Source organism: Trichechus manatus, unplaced genomic scaffold, assembly GCF_000243295.1.
Source record: "Trichechus manatus latirostris isolate Lorelei unplaced genomic scaffold, TriManLat1.0 scaffold00045, whole genome shotgun sequence".
NCBI classification, from domain to species: Eukaryota; Metazoa; Chordata; class Mammalia; order Sirenia; family Trichechidae; genus Trichechus; species Trichechus manatus.
This window is the reverse complement of record NW_004443981.1, coordinates 16,408,064-16,426,830: the sequence shown is the minus strand read 5'-3', so window position 1 is coordinate 16,426,830 and position 18,767 is coordinate 16,408,064. Positions and strand designations below refer to the sequence as shown.

The 18,767-nt window shown below is 39.1% G+C and overlaps 1 protein-coding gene across 13 annotated transcripts in view; it reads right to left on the bottom strand.

The window, feature by feature from the left end:
• Positions 1 to 18,767, bottom strand: part of MARK3 (microtubule affinity regulating kinase 3) — a 104,498-nt gene that overhangs the window by 69,116 nt on the left and 16,615 nt on the right. For 9 of the 13 annotated variants that reach the window (XM_023731805.1, XM_023731806.1, XM_004376738.3 and 6 more), the window contains exon 2: positions 1,273 to 1,464. In XM_023731805.1, coding sequence (XP_023587573.1) covers positions 1,273 to 1,464 — 192 coding nt within the window. Of the gene's footprint in view, positions 1 to 1,272; positions 1,465 to 18,767 lie in introns of those variants that run through there. The other 4 variants (XM_023731814.1, XM_023731813.1, XM_023731812.1 and 1 more) reach the window with 2 other exon arrangements.

The window sequence follows — 18,767 nt, the reverse complement described above, 5'->3', positions numbered from 1 at the left end:
CAGCAGCCAACCTCCTGACCTGCAGGTTCTGAGTTCACCAGCTCCCACAACCATGTGAGTCAGGAGAAGCATTCGGCCTGTCACCTGACTCAGGGATTTGGGGTTTGCCAGTCTCCACAACTGCATGAGCCATTTCCTTGAAGTAAATTTCTCTCTCTCTCTCTCTCTATATATATATACACATATGCTTCACTGGTTTTGCTCTGGAGAACCCAGCCTAAAACAAGGATTGACAGGAAAATAAGCAATTCCAGTATACTGCACAATGTGCCATACAAAGGAGGTACTGGGATTTTTAACGTGAGCCCCATGCCTGGGGAAAGGGGGTCTGTCAGGAAACTTCCCAGAAGAAGTGATGTCTACAGAGAAGAATGAAGCACATCTCAGGCAGACGGAGAGCAGAGACAAAGACCTAAAGGCGAGAAATCAAGGTGTCGTTAAAGAGCCAAACTAGGGTCTAGAACGTACAGGCAGCATGTCAGGAGAGAGTTAAATTTAGTGGTTTTAATGGATGTATTTCTGATAAATAAGGAATGAGCCGAGCAGAGAGCCAACATCACAAAAGTTAGGAAAGTATCATATTTTACACAAATAATGGGCGCCTTCTGCGTTTGTTTGCCAACCACGCCCTCCCTGAGAGGTATTTTCATAAGCGCTGCTGTGCCAAATGTTTTTTACACGTGAGTAAAAAAAATTATTATAGTGCCCTTACGAAAATACTCACAAGGGGAGGGTGCGGTTGGCAAACAAATGTAGAAGGTGCCCATTATTTGTGTAAAAACACAGTATGTGCTTTCATGCACAATAACCCATCAAACACAAGCTGTAGTACTTAGAGAGACGAAGAAATCTTGAGGCTCTATCTGTAAACACAGACGATACTACTGATTTGTAAGTATCACGAGCTTATACACGTAAGTGCATACATGAAGTTAAAAACAATTTTTACTGTAATGGCAGATATTTAGTACCGAAGAAGAACAAACCACTACCCATTTTTAAAGTTAAAGGACTACTCAAACACTCATAACATTTTCAACATTTAAAGTAGTGGGAAAACTACATAGTCAACAACAATAAACTAAATTATTAAATAAATTAAATAGTGCAAAAAATAAAAGAACTCCCAAATAATAGGTTTCTTTTCTTTTAAAAAAAACAAAAGTTTACTTAGCTTAGAAATAAGCTCAAATATACACGTTCTCTTCCCCCTTCTCTCTCTTTTGCGTGGGACTATACAGTATAACAGAAATAGGCACAGTCAATATTTACCTCTCTGCCTGTAAGAATATGTCTTGCCAACTTCACTTTTGCAAAGTTCCCCTTGCCGATTGTTTTCAACAGTCTGTAGTTTCCGATGTGAGGCTGTTCATCTGCACAGGAAGCTACAGAGTTTCTACAGCGAGCTCCGGAGCGCCCAGTTCGAGAGGTAACTTCTTGACGCCCATCTCCGTGGGATGTGTGCTAAAATACAACACGCACAAAGACAAGGAAATGAGAGAACACACAGTACTTGCCAAGTTTTAAGAGTGTCTCGCTGAAGAAACAAAACATGACCGCTTTAATTTTAACCCTAATGCATCTAGCACTTCAAAGGAATTTGCCCACGAGATAAATTTATGAGGAAAACAAGAGAATGTTGGGAAGAAAAAGATCAAGTGTTGAAGTCCAACTCAGTGTTCAGAAAGAAATGAGGTATTTTGCATAAGTGGCTGTCATATAAAATGGGAGTAATAGTATTGCCTTACGGTCATAAAGGACTGAACTCTTCCATATGCTCTTAACACACCATCACACGTGATCCTCACCACATCCCGGGAAGCAGGTGGGGCAGCTAATGGCACCATTTACCAGATGTGCATACTCTGGTAACTTGCTCAAGGCGACATCACTATGTAGTGAGAAATCCAAGGGGAATATGGATTCCAAACTTCTTTCTACACTATGCTGCTAACACTAATTCAAATGGATGTGTCTGAAGAAACAGCTAGACTGGCCCTTGATGAATGTCTGACTAAATGAGTAAAGTACTCAATATGTTCAATAAAGGTACAACAAACCACACACACCTCTAGCCTTATTAAACACCAGGGCACTAGAGTGATGAACAGGGCTGTGGATCATCCTGCATGGACACCATCCAGGTGAGTTCAGCTTCCTCCTCCCCACACGTGCTCAAAGGTGCGGTGCCAGGCTCCCTGACCCTTCCTTGGCTGTTAGCTCCTGCTCCAGGAAGCCTTCTCACTCTCCCACATCATGCACACAAACTTTTCCAACCTCTTTATTCTTTTCTCCCAACTTTTTGTCCAGGAAAATGTGCCTTGTTTCTCTCACCCTCCCTACCTGTAGGTCAAAACAATCCTGATTTTAACTGATAAATAAAAGCAGCTACTTTGTAATACAGGCAGTCCCCGGATTACAAACAAGTTCCATTCCTAAATCTGTCTTTAAATTGAATTTGTATACCCGAACACTTAGGTACAGTCTGTATCTAACATCAGTTAGTCAAATGTTTGTCTTAGTATATGGTATATAGTATACCTTTCTATGCATAAAAAACATTAAAGGAACACTTTCAGATACACTAAAACACCTTTAACATAATAATACAGTAATAATACTAATAAGGAGCACTGGTAGCGCAGTGGTTAAGAGTTACAGCTGCTAACCAAAAGGTCAGCAGTTGGAATCCACCAGCCACTCCTTGGAGACCCTATGGGGCAGTTCCACTCTGTCCTGTAGGGTCACTATGAGTTTTGATGCACGTTGCAAAGTAGTGCCTATTTGTTATTACAAACCACTGTATGTACCTCGAATTTTTAATGTAATAGGCTTTATGGGGTTGGTCTGTAACTACGGGTTGTACATAAGTTGAAATTCCATAACCCTGGGATTACCTATACACTCACAGAAAAAGGAAAATCAATGTTTTAAGGTAAAAGTAAGCTTGAGAACTTGTGCCATCAACCCCTGAAGCCCTCGAAAGATGCCCTTTCCAGAGTTTCCGTGTTAATCTCCATCTACTTCCTCAGTTCCTTTAACTAGATATTTTCTTCCTCACGCACCAGACTTGGGAGCACTAGACCATAGATAAGATTCTGCTCTGTTTCTTTCAATTATCACATAATACTCCACTGCAACAATTTCTATTTTTATTGTATACATATATTTTAGTAACGCAAGCTTTTGTGAACTAGTTACAAATCTTAATAACCTGTAGCATTGTTCCTGTAACAAAAAATGGTTCTAATTTCCAAATTAGAACTTTGGGGAAATAACCTGGGTAAATGAAGACTTCCAGACAGAAGAAGACTAAAGTAATGACGACAACCAACCTGTAACACTAAGCTTTAAACAAAACAGGTGCGCTTTGCTGTACACAAGACTCATGCATTGTAGTGCAAATTTTATTTTTTAGATGCGCTGGAGTATGGTTTTAAAATAATTCTGGTGATCGTGTTTGTTATGTTTATTTCCAAACTAGATTTTCATTCCACCAGAATTTAAGTTTCATGAAAAGGATAGTCATTTATTGTTCTTTAAATCTCAGAACAGTAGTTGGCACATTGTTGTTGTTGGTAGGTGCCATCAAGTCAGCTCTGACTCACAGTGATCTTATCTGTAACAGAATGAAACACTGCCTGGTCCTGCGCCATCTTCACAATCGCTGCTAAATCTGAGCCCACTGTCAGAGCTATTGTGCCAATCCATCTCATTGACAGTTTCCCTCTTTTTAGCTGACCGTCAGCCAAGCATGATGTCTTTCTCTAGTCTGGGACCCTCCTGATGGCGTGTCCAAAGTAAATGAGATTAAGTCTCTCCATCCTTGCTTCTAAGGAACATTCTGAATGTACTTCTTCCAAGACAGATTTATTCGTTCTTCTTGCAGTCCACAGTATATTCAATATTCTTCGCCAACATCACAATTCAAATGCATCAATTCTTCTACTGTCTTTCTTTTTCATTGTCCAGCTTTCACATGCATACAAGGCGACAGAAAATACCATGGCTTGGGTCAGGCGCACCTAAGTCCTGAAAGTGACATCTTTGCTTTTAAACTCTTTAAAAGAGGTCTTTTTTTTTTGCGGATTTGCCCAATGCAATGTGTCGTTTGATTTCTTGACTGCTGCTTCCATATGGGCATTGATTTTGGATTCAAGTAAAACGAAATCCATGACAACTTCAATTTCTTTGGCATTTACCATGATGTTGTTTACTGGTCGAGTTCTACGGATTTTGTTTCCTTACTATTCAGTCGTAATCCATACTGAAGGCTGTGGTCTTTGATCTTCATCAGTAAGTGCTCCAAGTCAGCTTCACTTTTAGCAAGCAAAGTTGTGTCATCTGCATATCTCAGGTTGTTAATGAGTCTTACTCCAATCCCGATGACGGGTTATTCTTCATATAGCCCAGCTTTTCATATTATTTGCTCAGCATACAGATGGAATAAGTAAGGTGAAAGGAAACAACCTTGCCACACACCTTTCCCAATTTTAAACCACGCAGTAATCCCCTCGCTCTGTTCTAACAACTGCCTCTTGATCCATGTAGAGTTCTGCAAGAGCACAATAAAGTGTTCTGGAATTCCTATTCTTTGCAATGATATCCATAATTTGTTATGATCCACACAGTTGAATGCCTTCCTGTAGTTGACAAAACACAGGTAAACATCATTCTGGTATTCTCTGCTTTTGGTCAAGATCCATCTGACATCAGGAATAATATCCCTCATTCTATGACCTCTTCTGAACTTGTGGCAGGTCCCTGCTGCAGCCGTTTTCTAAATTATCTTAAGCAAAATTCTGCTGGCACATAACAGGTACTTAACAGATACTAGAATGACTAAGTAAATGACATCAAAATACTAATCACTGTAGTGTTCAGATGGAGCCCTGGTGGCGCAGTGGTTAAGAGCTTGGCTGCTAACTAAAACGTAAGCAGTTCAAATCCACCAGCCATTCCATGGAAACCCTATGGGGCAGTTCTACTCTGTCCTATAGAGTTGCTATGAATCAGAATTGACTGGATGGCAACAGGTTTTGTTTTTTGGTTTTTAAAATATTTGTGCCAGGCACTGAGTGTTGGAGAAACAGCAGTGCATACAACAAAGATGCTCTGAGCAGCAACTACGGTCTTCAAAGTCTGTAAGCAGTCACCTAAGATACATCTACTGGTCCCATCCCGGCTGAAGTAAAGGAGAATGAAGAAGACCAAAGACACAAGGGAAAGATTAGTCCAAAGGACAAATTAAATGGCACTTTGTTTCCACTTGGCCTTCATGTTATTTCTCCCATGCATCCATCAGTAGCCCGAAAAGAAAAGTTTCTAATTACCATGGCACTCAGTTCACATAGTAAGCATTTTAACAAATAATTCTGAGTTCTTATACTGTTAACCAATTATTTCATACACAGAATGTTTTTCTCACTACACAGAATTTTCTTCTCCCTAAAGAACCAATAAACTTGAGGATAAAAAAAAAAAAAATCACATAATTCTTCTGTAGCCAATTTATAACCTTTCGTGGCAGCACTAAGCACATAAGAGGTACTCAAAAACTGGTGAATTTAACTGTTAAGATTAAAGGAGTCCTGAACCTCCTTACTCCCATGGAATTGAGCTGATATCACTTCATCTACCATGAATACTAGAAAAACATACACTGCTACTGAAAATAATGCAGAATCAAGCCAAAGCAGGAGGTTATTAACAAATCAATAAAGAGTTCATTTTCAAACTAAAAGCTCTCCTTAATGCAGAACATTCAAGTAAAGCTGCCAGGTAACAGTAACAGGGAATGGAAAAAAACACTAGTTATCTATTCAATATCCGTTCTCCCTTCTTCATTACCAAGAGAAGGGAGATATGTGTTTGGGGAGGCAACATGGCCAGCTAAGCACTTGTTTTCTCAAACTCCCCCCTGTAGCTAGGGGTGGCCATGACTTAGTTCTGGCCAGTTTTCATCAGTGAAAGTCTATGAGAGGCATCTGGGAAAACTTTTTGTTTCTAATAAAAGGAAACAGACATGCAGTACAGTCTCTACCTCCTTCCTCCTGACTTAAGTGCAACCAAGATATCTGGAGCTGTGTAAGTTATCTTTCAGCCCTAAGGTCTCAAACATGAAAGAAAAGACAAGAATATAAAAAAACCACCAACTCCAATATTATTGAACTGTCGAACCAAAGCTAGAAACTGCCTACCTCAAGATTTCTTTTCTGAGAAAAAAACGTCTAATTGTTTAAGACACTTGTGCTAGGTTTTGTTACTTGCAGCCAAAGCACTTCTAACTGATGCAGGGACCATATCAATGCTAATGTAAGCAGCAATAAGAAAAATGAACAGAGTGCACTCCATTTATGTTTCACACATTATTTCTTTAAAAAAAAATCTTTTAGTCTATATATAAAAGAGCCCTCTAATATAATATTACATAACCAGAAGACACAAGTTAGAATATTCCTTAGGCATAAATACATACACACACATGCACAATCAAAATGGACTTTTTAACATAATACAGTTCCAGATTTGCTCTGGTATCTATTTGGCAGAGAACCAACCTGGGACAACAACTTTATACTCTTTCCATTCTTCCTGAGCAGAGCTTGGTCCCTTCTATAAAACACAAGACATGTGCCCACACATCCTTTTTAATCCTTAAAATAACAAGCCACCCCCTTAACACATGGGCAGGTTTTTCAAATGTGATATCTACAAAGCCATATTGTGACAATAAAGGCCTGTCCCCCAACTATTTTCTACTTTGGATACATTCACAAAATCAAATTTCATTTTTGAAAGTAATTAAACCATTATTTAACTCACTGCAAAAAAAAAGGATTTGGTAAGATTGAACAATTCATGATTTAAAAAGCTCTTAAAATAGGAATAGAACAAAACTTTGATTTGACAAAAATCATACAAAAACCTTCAGCAAGTATTACACTTAACAGAGAAAATTTAGCTTCATTTCTTTTAAGATCAGAAACAAGACAAGGCTACCCATCATCACTACCACTATGTAACATGGCCATTGCTGTAAGGAAAGAAAGTTATGAGATGTGTGAATTGGCAGAGGAAGGATAAGTGTCATAATTTGTTGATGATACAACTTACTTATCAAAACTCAACAGAATCAGAAATACCATTAGAACTCATGAGAGTTTGACAAGGCTGTCAGACACATGATCAACATACAACATTTTTCTGCACCAGCAACAACCTACTAATAAAAATTAACCATTCATAACAGCAAAACTATAAAGTGGCTAGAAAATAACTTAATCAAGAATAGATAACTGCTCTCTGGAGAAGACTTTATACTTCTAATAAAAGACACAAAAGATAATCTGAATAAATGGAGAGAAATTCCATGCTCTTGGGTAGATGGCACTATCAATTCTATCCAAATTAATCTACAGATTCAATGCAATCTAAATTAAAATCCCAGTGAGGAGTTTCTGAGTAACTTTTAAATTTGCTATGAAGTTCATATGAAAAAATGATTGCTAGGTCAAGAATTTAAAAAAAAAAAAAAAAAAAGGTGCAGAAACCAAGTATTAAGGTTAACACCACCAGTAATAAGACGTATCTATATCATATACCCTCTAATAACATGCACCGAGACATAGAACGTCTCTTCTATGGTATTCTTGCCAAAAAGAGATAACTTCAGCCTAACCATGAGAAAACAACAGATAAGCAAATTGAGAGACATTCTACAAAATACCTGGCTAGTACTCATCAAAATGGTCAAGGACATAAAAGACAAGGACTGAGGAACTATCACACACTGGAGAAGACTAGGAAGAGACACAATAACCAAGTCAGTGTGGGATCCTCGATTGGATCTGGAACAGAAAAAGAACACTGGAGAAAAACTGGTGAAATTTAAGTAAGGTCTATAGCCATCATTAACAGTATTGTATCAATGTTAATTTCTTGGTTTTCATAACTGTACCACGGTTACATAAGTTGTTAACATTAGGGGAAGCTGAGTGAAAGGTATATAAGAACTCTGTAGTATTTTTACCATTCTTCTGTAAGTCTCAAATTATTTCAAAACAAAAAGTTAAAAAAAGAAAGAAAATGGTGTGGGGCTTACCTTACCAAATATGAAGATAGAGCACAAAGTCAGGGTAATTAAAAAGAAAAAACAAACAATAATTGTGCAAACAAAGCCCACAGCCACCAGAAGAAAGGAAATAATAAAGATCAGAGCAGAAATAAATGAAATAGAGAATAGGAAAACAACAGAAAGAATCAATAAAACCAAAAGTTGGTTCTTTGAAAGGATCAAAAAAATCGACAAACCACTGGCCAAACTGACAAAAGAAAAACATGAGAGGATGCAAATAACCTAAATAAGAAGTGAACTGGGGACATTACAACAGGCCCAACTGAAATAAAAAGGATTATAACAGAGTATTATGAAAAACTATACTCCAAAAAATTTGAAAACCTAGAGGAAATGGATAAATTTCTAGAAACACACTACCTACCCAAACTAACACAAAGTGATGTTGAAAATACGAACAGACTCATAACAAGAGAAGAGACTGAAAAGATAATAAAAAAACTTCCAACAGAAAAAGGCCCTGGGCCATATGACTTCACTGGAGAATTCTACCAAACATTCAGAGAAGAGCTTACACCAGTACTAATCAAACATAGAAAAGGAAGCAACACTTCTGAATTTATCAAACCAGCGTAACCCTGATACCAAAACCAGGCAAAGACGCCACAAAAAAAGAAAATTACAGACCAATAACTCTCATGAATATAGATGCAAAAATTCTAGCCAACAGAATCCAGCATCATATAAAAAAAAAATACACCACGAACAATAAGATTCATACCACGTATGCAAGGATGGTTCCACATTAGAAAATCAATCAACGTAATTCACCACATAAATAAAAGAAAAGAATCACATGATCATCTCAAGAATCACATGATCATCATCAGCACAACCTGTACAAGGCAAGGTCATGGAAGCTCCATGAACACATCCAAACTCCCTGAGGGACTGAACCACTGAGCTGAGGGACATGTCATGGGGTTGTTAATGTCATAAAACAATATGTGTACTAACTGTTTAATAAGAAACTATTTGTTCTGTAAACCTTCATCTAAAGTACAATAAAATCACATAACAATGTATGTATAAATTTTTGTATGGGAGACTAACTTGAAATGTAAACTTCATCTAAACTACAACAATTAAAAAAAAAAAAAACTTCAGCAAGAAAAAAAGAAGATGAAGTCAGATGACCAAATGTTAACAGTAGTTATCTAGGTGATCTATATGGGTGTTTATTATCCTGGGTGGTGCAAATGGTTAACCTGCTTGGCTGTTAACCAAAAGGTTGGAGGTTTGAGTCTACCAAGAGATGCCTTGGAAGAAAGACCTGGCAATCTGCTCCTGAAACAAATCAGCCATTGAAAATTATGGAGCACAGTTGTACTCTGACATACATGGTGTCACCCAGAGTTGGAGCTGACTTGGCACCAACTCGTTCTTTTGGTTTACTATCCTACTGTCTACTTTTTTGTACAATTGATAATTTCCATAATAAAATGCTTTTTAAAAAGTACAATAAAAAATTTTTAAAGGTAATAAAAAAAAAATCATGCAATATTAGCACAAGAACAGAAAAGTAGGCCAATGCAACAGAACAGAAAGCCAAAAGACATGAATACCTGGGAATATAAGCTACAACAAAGGAGGGGCTACAAACCAAGGGGAAGGATATAAATGTTGAGTAGACAAACTGGCTCACTGTATCAGCCTATGGAGAAAAATAAAACTGGATCCCTACCTAAGAGCATATGTAAAAGTGGGCTCAGTAAAAAATTATAAAATATTAACATAAGAAAATGTAAGAGAATATCCTTGTGACCCAGCTGCATGAAGAACTATTTAAGTAAAACTTCAAAGGCACAAACATAAGGCAAAATGTTTATTTTGATTACATCAAAATTAAGGACTTCTAAAGGAGAATGAAGAACACCAAAGACACAAGGAAAGTAGGAGCCCAAGAGACAGAATGGGCCACATAAACCAGAGACTTCATCAGCCTGAGACCAGAAGAACTAGATGGTGCCCGGCTACCACCAATGAACATCCTGACAAGGAACACAACAGAGTCCCTGACAGAACAGGAGAAAGGCGGGGTGCAGAACTCGAATTCTAGTAAAAAGACCAGACTTAATGGTCTGACTGAGACTGGAAGAACCCAGGAAAGCATGGCCCTTGGACTCTCTGTCAGCCCAAAACTAAAACCATTTCCGAGGCCAGCTCTTCAGACAAAGATTGGACTGGACTGTGGGACATAAAATGATACTTGGGAAGAGTATGTCTCTTAGCTCAAGTAGATACATGAGACTAAATGGGTAGTTTCTATCTGGAGGTGAGAGGAGAAGGCAGACAGGGTCAGGAGCTGATTGAATGGACATGGGAAATCAGGGGTGGAAAGGAGGAGTGTGCTGTCCCAGTGTAGGGAGAGCAATTAGGGTCACATAAAAATGTATGTATAAATTTTTTTATAAGAGACTAACTTAAAATGTAAACTTTCACTTAAACTACAACAATAAACAAACAAAAAAAAAATTAAGGACTTCTGTTCAGTGAATGGCATCATAGAAAGATGGACAGGAAAAAGTATTTGCAATGCCTAAATCCTACAACAGAGTATCCGTTGCCGTCGAGTTGGTTCCAACTCATAGTGACCCTATAGGACAGAGTAGAACTGCCCCACAGGGCTTCCAAGGAGCAGCTGGTGGATTTGAATCGCCGACCTCTTGGTTAGCAGCCTGAGTTCTTAACCACTGAGCCACTAGGGCTCCAACAACAGAGTAGTATCTAGAAAATCAAGGAACACCTAAAATCAACAAGAAACACAACAGAATAATGGACAAAGGAAAAATATGCAATTTATTGGAAAAGAATACCTTAATGTCAAGGAATATACCAAGAGATGCTAAAAAATCATAAAGAAATATAATTTAAAACAACAACGGAGTATCCCGTTAAACCTATTAGACTGCAGAAAATTAGACAGCTGGATAATGCTAAATCTTGGCCAGGACAGGGGGATACAAAAACAAAAACCTCTGTGCCCTACTGGTGGGCATGTACGCCAATGCAGTCACCCAGAAGAGCAATCTGGCACTTGTGGTACTTCCTGTGACACAGCAACTCTACTCCTAGGTATGCATCCCAAGGAACATGCATGGAGGTGTTCATTGCTGCATTTTTTGTGGCAGCAGAGATTGGAGGCAACCTGAATGTCCACGTCCACCCCTGGCCAGTGGACAGGTAAACTGTGGTAGATGCATACCAGGAGTGTTATGCAGCAGTTAGAAGCAACAGATGAGATGCACTCAAAGAAACATGGATGGATCTTAAAACTGCAGTGAACTATCAAACAGACTGAGACACATGCAATATTTATATCGAGCACTAAACATCCTAAAATATACTCTGGAAGGACACACACAACAACATATTAAACACATTATCACAGTAACCTCTTGAGGGTAAGGGAAATGACTTGAGGATTAATAGGAGTAAAGAAAATAAGGGAATGGTCTCACACGGACCAAAGATGATAATGCAGATAATGTGATTTTTTGCACCTGAGTTTACCAAAAAAGCATCTAAGACTATGAACAATAGGAAAGGGTAACTATTACTGTTCATATTCCCCAATTCAGTCAAATCTGTTTCACGTTTAATAAAATATGTTATTGGTATAGCAGGTGAACTACCAATAATAAAATACACTGAAAAAATAATTTACTTGTCTAATCTTCAGAGTTGGAATTGACTTGACGGCAATGGGTTTGGTTTTTTTTTGTTGTTGTTTTAATCCTCAGAAGGAAGAATTATGAGACACAAGTAAATTGTATATAAAGAAACTTTGATTTGGTGACTTTTGGTCAGTTAACTATATCCCCAAAAAAAACAGCTGTCATCAAGTCAACTCCAACTCATGGCAACTCCATGTGTGTCAAAGTAGAACTGTGCTCCATAGGGTTTTCAATGGCTGTTTTTTTTGGACATCAATCACCAGGCCTTTCTTCCAAAGCGCCTATGGGTGGACTCAAACCTTCAACCTTTTGGTTAGCAGACGAGAGCATTAACCGCTTGCACCACCCAGGGACTCCAATTAAATGCTAGGTACTATTACGTTTCAGCATTACAAAGAAATACAAGAAATAGAAAAGTATGGTGCCAAACCTTCAAGGCGCTTAAAATCTAGCTGGGGCACTAACATGGGGAACAGTAACTAACATAAGGCAAGGTGCAATCCCTGCTTCATGAGAAACTCAAGAGAGCGAACACTCTAAATGCTGTCCAATAGCAATATAAAATGAGCCACACGGATAATTTCAAATTTTCTAGTGGCCACATTATAAAATGTAAAAAGAAACAGGTTAATATTAATAATTTCATTTAACCCAATATATACCCAAATATTTCAACATGTAATATAAAAATATTAAGCTTGTACGTCCTTTCTCCCCCATATTGTCTTTGAATTTTAATTTGAACTAGCCACATTCAAGCGCTCAGTAGTCACATGTGGATAATGCATTGCATACAAAGGACATGATCCCATTTGGATGAGATGAAGGAAACAGGTATCCCAAACGTGACAGGACAGAGTCTTTGAAGGACAAGGAGACTGCTAACGGGAGATGAAGGTCACTTCAGACCAGGCTAAGAAAAGCTAAGCTTTGGGAGGGAAAGGACAGATCTCACTGCTATCCCTCTCCCTCCTTAGTAAAATTTACCACCAATTTCTCAAGAAGCCTATCAATCTTCGTTTGTTTAATAGCAAAACATTTAAACTGAGGTATTGGCATATATAAATACCTAATCCACTTCTGGTGAAAGATGATGGCTGTATTTGCCTCCTCTCCCTTCACCAACTCCTCTAAAACGACCGTAAAGGAATATTTTTTAAGGTATAAGGCAAAAACAAGACAAAGGGAAAAGAGGTGACAGAAACGTACTTTGGAAACTAAAAAATACAAGGAAAATGACAGCATATACAAGAAAATTCAATACTAAGCCAGTTATGGAGATAATGGAAAATCCTGATTTGCACCACAGAGCGCTCGGAAAGTTCAGGAATCGACAACAGCAGGCAACTCTGGAAGTGGGGTGATGGCAAGGCTGAGAACAGGATTCACTCAAAGTCTGTTTAAGAAACAGCTTGGACCCCCTAGAGCACTTTCCCTACTCTGGGCAAAATAACTGGAGGTTCCCTACAAAGAGTAAAAAGGAAGGTCTCTGGACTTGACCACCACCAGTCTGTCAGTCTGTTGAACTGTGGTGGCTTACATGCTGCTGTGATGCTGGAAGCTATGTCACTGGTATTTCAAATACCAGCAGGGTCACTCTTGGTGGACAAGTTTCAGAAGAGCTTTAAGATAAGACAGACTAGGAAGAAGGACCTGGCAACCTACTAAAAAAAAAAAAAAGGCGAGTGAAAACCTTATGAATAGCAGCAAATCATTGTCTGGTACAATGCCAGAAGATGAGCCCCTCCGGCTGGAAGGCACTCAAAATATGACTGGGAAAGAGATGTCTTCTTAGAGTCAACTTTAATGACGTGGATGGACTCAAGCTTTCAGGACCTTCATTTGTGGATGTGGCACGACTCAAAACAAGAAGAAAAAGCTGCAAACATCCATTAATAACCAGAACGTAGAAGGTACTAAGTGTGAATCTAGGAAAATCAGACGTCAAAAATGAAATGGGGAGGTGGCGCCCAGATGGCAGAGTAGTCAGACACTTCTGGTGGGCCCTCTTACAACAAAACCCTGAAAAAACAAGTGAATTGATTATATATGACAATCTAGGAGCCCTGAACATCAAAGGCAAAGTTGAGGAATCAGACTGAGTGGCAGGGGGAGGGAGAGACGGTTCAGAAGCAGCAAGGAGTTACCAGACCTGACCTGGCGGAAGCTGGCGCACTTTGGGCTGGATCGGCAGGCGTGCGCAGCAAGGCAAGCAGCTGCATCTGGAACACATTTTCCACGTCGGGAGACACCGAGTAGCGGAGAGTCTGCTCAGGCCTCCAGAGCCAGTGAAAAGCGGTGCTCAATCAGCAAAAGATAAGTACATGTGTTTAACCTACCACGTGGATTAAAAAACACCCATTTGGGAAAAACCTCTCTCCCATTTACCTGCCTCCTCCTTGCTCTGCACCGGGTCCTGGACCAGCTTCAGCGATTAACGTGTCCCCTTGGCCGGAAGTAGGACCTGTCATGTACCCTGACCATTCTCCTGGCCTTGGAGAGGGAACAAATTAACAAACAGAGAAAAAATTTGCCAGCTCCCCTAAGCAGGGAACTCAGGGTAGGCACAGCTCCTTTGTCTAGGCACAGGCATAAGGGGTCCATGGACTTTGAACACCTTTCATCCCTGCACAGACCTGTGTGGGCCCATTTCAACAACATAGACCCTCACTACCACACTATAACAGAGTATATACCTGAAGTCTAACTTCAACTGTTATCAGCTAGATGGGGGAATAGCAGGTTTGTGACATCTGATACCACTCTACCCATTAAGCAGGGTCCTCACCTACACACATCAGGGGCCTAAGGACTGGTGGCTCCACCCATGCCACCTAGCCACCTATGGCAGGGGTCCAAGAATAAGTGCTGCCTCTAAGTCCTTACAGCCAACAGCACTGGGTGCCCACAGTCCAGCTGCAAAACCCACCCACCTACGCATTCTAGGGAACAGGGACACACTTTCCTCTCAGATACTCAGGGACAGCCATCAGCCCCCTGCCTTGCTCAGCATGTAACCCCCTACTGCAGCTAGATACCTGTGCCTATTCCAATCACCCCTGCCTGTCTAGGACTGTAGGTGAGAGCCTGCACCACACACTTGGTGATCGACTATCTGGACACCTGAGCTGAATCCATAAAAGAAAAGTAAGCAGACTCCTAGGTGCAAATACCTAATAACAGATCTAACCACCTGGTGACAGGATGTTAGAGCTTCAGAGACGCCAATAATCAAACTAGCTCACACGAGCAGCCTATTTGGGCATATCAAAACAAAACAAGAAGCTAGAACACAGTAAGCTAACATAAACAAATATAATAACTTATCAAGAGCTTGGAGACAATAGTCAATATCAAACCACATTAAGAGGCAGACCATGATGGCCTCAGCAAGCTCCCAAAACAAAGAATCAAGAACTTTTCTGGAGGAAGAGTACTTCTTGGAATTACCAGAGGTAGAATACAAAAGATTAATATACAGACCTCTTCAGATCAGGCAAAACACAGAAAGATCCAAGGAACATGCAGACAAAGCAATAGAGGAACTTAAGAAGTTTACAAAGGAGCACAATGACAAATTTAACAGACTGCAAGAATCTATAGAGAGACAACAAATAGAAATCCAGAAGATTAACAATAAAATTTCAGAATCAGACAACTCAATAGGAACAGAATTGAGGCAGTGGAAGTCAGAATTATTGAGACTGAAAAGAAAGCACTTGACACCAACCTATCTGAGGAAAAATCAGATACAAAGATTTAAAAAATGAAGAAACACTAGGAATTATGTGGGACTCTACCGAGAGGAATAACCTACAAGTGATTGGAGTACCAGAACGGGGGAGGATAACAGAAAATAACAGGGAGAATTGTTGAAGATTTGTTGGCAGAAAACTTCCCTGATATCGTGAAAGATGAGAAGATATCTATTCAAGATGCTCATCGAACCCCACATAAGGTAGATCCCAAAAGAAAGTCACCAAGACATATTATAATCAAACTTGCCAAAACCAAAGATAAAGAGAATTTTAAGAGCAGTAGGGATAAATGAAAAGTCACTACAAAGGAGAGTCAATAAGACTAAGCCCGGACTACTCAGCAGAAATCATGCAGGCAAGAAGGCAATGGGATGACATATACAAAGCCTTCAAGGAAAAAAAATTGCCAGCCAAGAATTACATACGCAGCAAAACTGTCTCTCAAATATGATGGTGAAATTAGGGCATTTCCAGGTAAACAGAAGCTTAGGGAATTTACAAAAACCAAACCAAAATTACAAGAAATACAAGGGAGTCCTCTGGTTAGAAAATCAGTAACATCAGATAACAACCCAAGACTAGAACACAGGACAGAGCAACCAGATATCAACGCATATAGGGAAGACACAGAAGTAAATCAAAGCTAAAACACTGAAAATAGGGAAACAGAGATGTCAATATGTAAAAGATGACAACAACAAAACAAAAAAGAGGGACTAAAAAATGTAGACATAGATTTTTCATATGGAGAGGAAGTCAAGGCGATATAAAGAAATAAAAGACTGGTTAAAACTGAGAAAAATAGGAGTAAATATTAAGGTAACCACAAAGGAAACTAACAATCCTACACATCAAAATAAAACACAAGAAAAATATAAAGACTCAGCAAAAACAAAATTAACAGCAATGAAAAAGACAAAAAAAGAAAAACAACAGCACAGAAAATTAAGTGGAACAAAGAAACTGTCAACAACACACAAAAACAGACATCAAAACGATGGCACTAAACTCATACCTATCAATAATTACGCTGAATGTAAATGGACTCAATGCACCAATAAAGAGACAGAGAGTGACAGAGTGGATAAAAAAAAAACATGCTCCGTCTACATGCTGCCTACAAGAGACACACCTTAGACTGAAGGACACAAACTAAAACTCAAAGGATGGAAAAAAATATATTAAGTAAACAACATTCAAAAAAGAGCAGGAGTGGCAAAAATCTCTGACAAAACAGACTTCAAAGTAAAATCCACCAGAAAGGATAAGGAACAACACTATATATAATGACTAAAGCGTCAATACACCAGCAGGACATAACCATAATAAATATTTACTCACCCAACGACAAGACTCCAAAATACATAAAACAAACTCTAACAGCACTGAGAGACAGACAGCTCCACGATAATAGTTGGAGACTTCAACACACCACTTTCAGTGAAGGAGAGAACATCCAGAAAGATGCTCAAAAAAGTCACAGAAGATTCAAATGCCAAAATCGACCAACTTGACCTCGTAGACATATACCGAACACTCTACCCAACAGTAGCAAAGTATACTTTCTTTTCTGACACACATGGAATATTCTACAAAACAGACCACATATTAGGCCATAAACCAAGCCTTAACAGAATCCAAAGCATCAAAATATGACAAAGCATCTTTTCTGATCATAAAGCCATAAAAGTGGAAATCAATAACAGGAAAAAAAAAACAAACACATGGAAACTGAACAACACCTTGCTCAAAAACTACTGGGTTATAGATGAAATTAAGAATGAAATAAAGAAATCCACAGAATCAAATGAGAATGAAAACATATTCTACCAGAACCTTTGGGACACAGCAAAAGCAGTGCTCAGAGGTCAATTTATACCAATAAATGCACACATCCAAAAAGAAGAAAAGACCAAAAGCAAAACATTAACCCTGCAACTTGAACAGACAGAAAGAGAGCAGCAAAAGAAGCCCTCGGGCACCAGAAGAAACCAAATAAAAATTAGAGCAGAATTAAATGAAACAGAAAATAGAAAAACAACCGAAAGAGTTAACAAGACCAAAAGCTGCTTCTTTGCAAAGATCAACAAAATCAATAAACTACCAGCCAAACTGACAAAAGAAAAACAGGAGACGAAGCAAATAACCTGAAAAAGAAATGAGATGGGAGATATCACAACAGACCCAACTGAAATTAAAAGAATCATAACAGAATACTATGAAAAACTGTACTCTAACGAATTTGAAAACCTAGAGGAAATGGATAAATTTCTAGAAACTCACTACCTACCTAAACTAACACAAACAGAGGTAGAACAACTAAATAAACCTATAACAAAACAAGAGATTGAAAGTAATTTAAAAAACTCCCAATAAAAAAAAGCCCTAGTGTGGCGACCATGGTCTCAGGAACATCTAGCTCAAATGGCATAACACAGTTAATAAAGGCAATGTTCTACATTCTACCTTGGTGAGTAGCGTCTGGGGTCTTAAAAGCCTGTGAGCAGCCATCTAAGATACTTCCAGAGCAAGGGAGAATGAAGAGAATAGGATACAAGGAAACAATCAGTCCACAAGGACTAATGGACCACAGCTATCAAGGCCTCCACCAGACTGAGACCGGTACAGCTAGCTGGTGCCCAGCTACCACCACTGACTGCTCTGACCGGGATCACAACAGAGGGTTCTGGATAGAGCTGGAGAAGGATGTAGAACAAAATTCTAACACACACAAGAAAGACCAGATTTACTGGCCTAAAGGAGGCTGGAAAAACCCTGAGAGTATGGCCCCCAGACACCCTTTTAGCTCAGTGAAGTCACTTCCGAGGTTCACCGTTCAGCCAGAGATTGGACAGCCCCATAAAACAAAACGGGATTAATGAGGCACAGCAGTCCAGGGACAAGGGCTAGAAGGCAGAAGCAGTCAGGAAAGTTAGTGATAGGGAACAAAAGGGTGAGTAAGGACAGTGTTGATGTGTAGTTAAGTTGTTAACCATTGTTATAGGGCAACATGTGTACTAACTGTTTAATGGGAAACTATTTTGTTCTGTAAACCTTCATCTGAATTGAGAATAGCAGCACAATTGGAAAAGCGTAGTTGATGTCACTGAACTGTGCATGTAGAAATTTTTGAAATGGTTTATCTTTGGCTACGTACATTTTCACCAAAAAAAACCAAAAGGTCGAGAAGGGAGA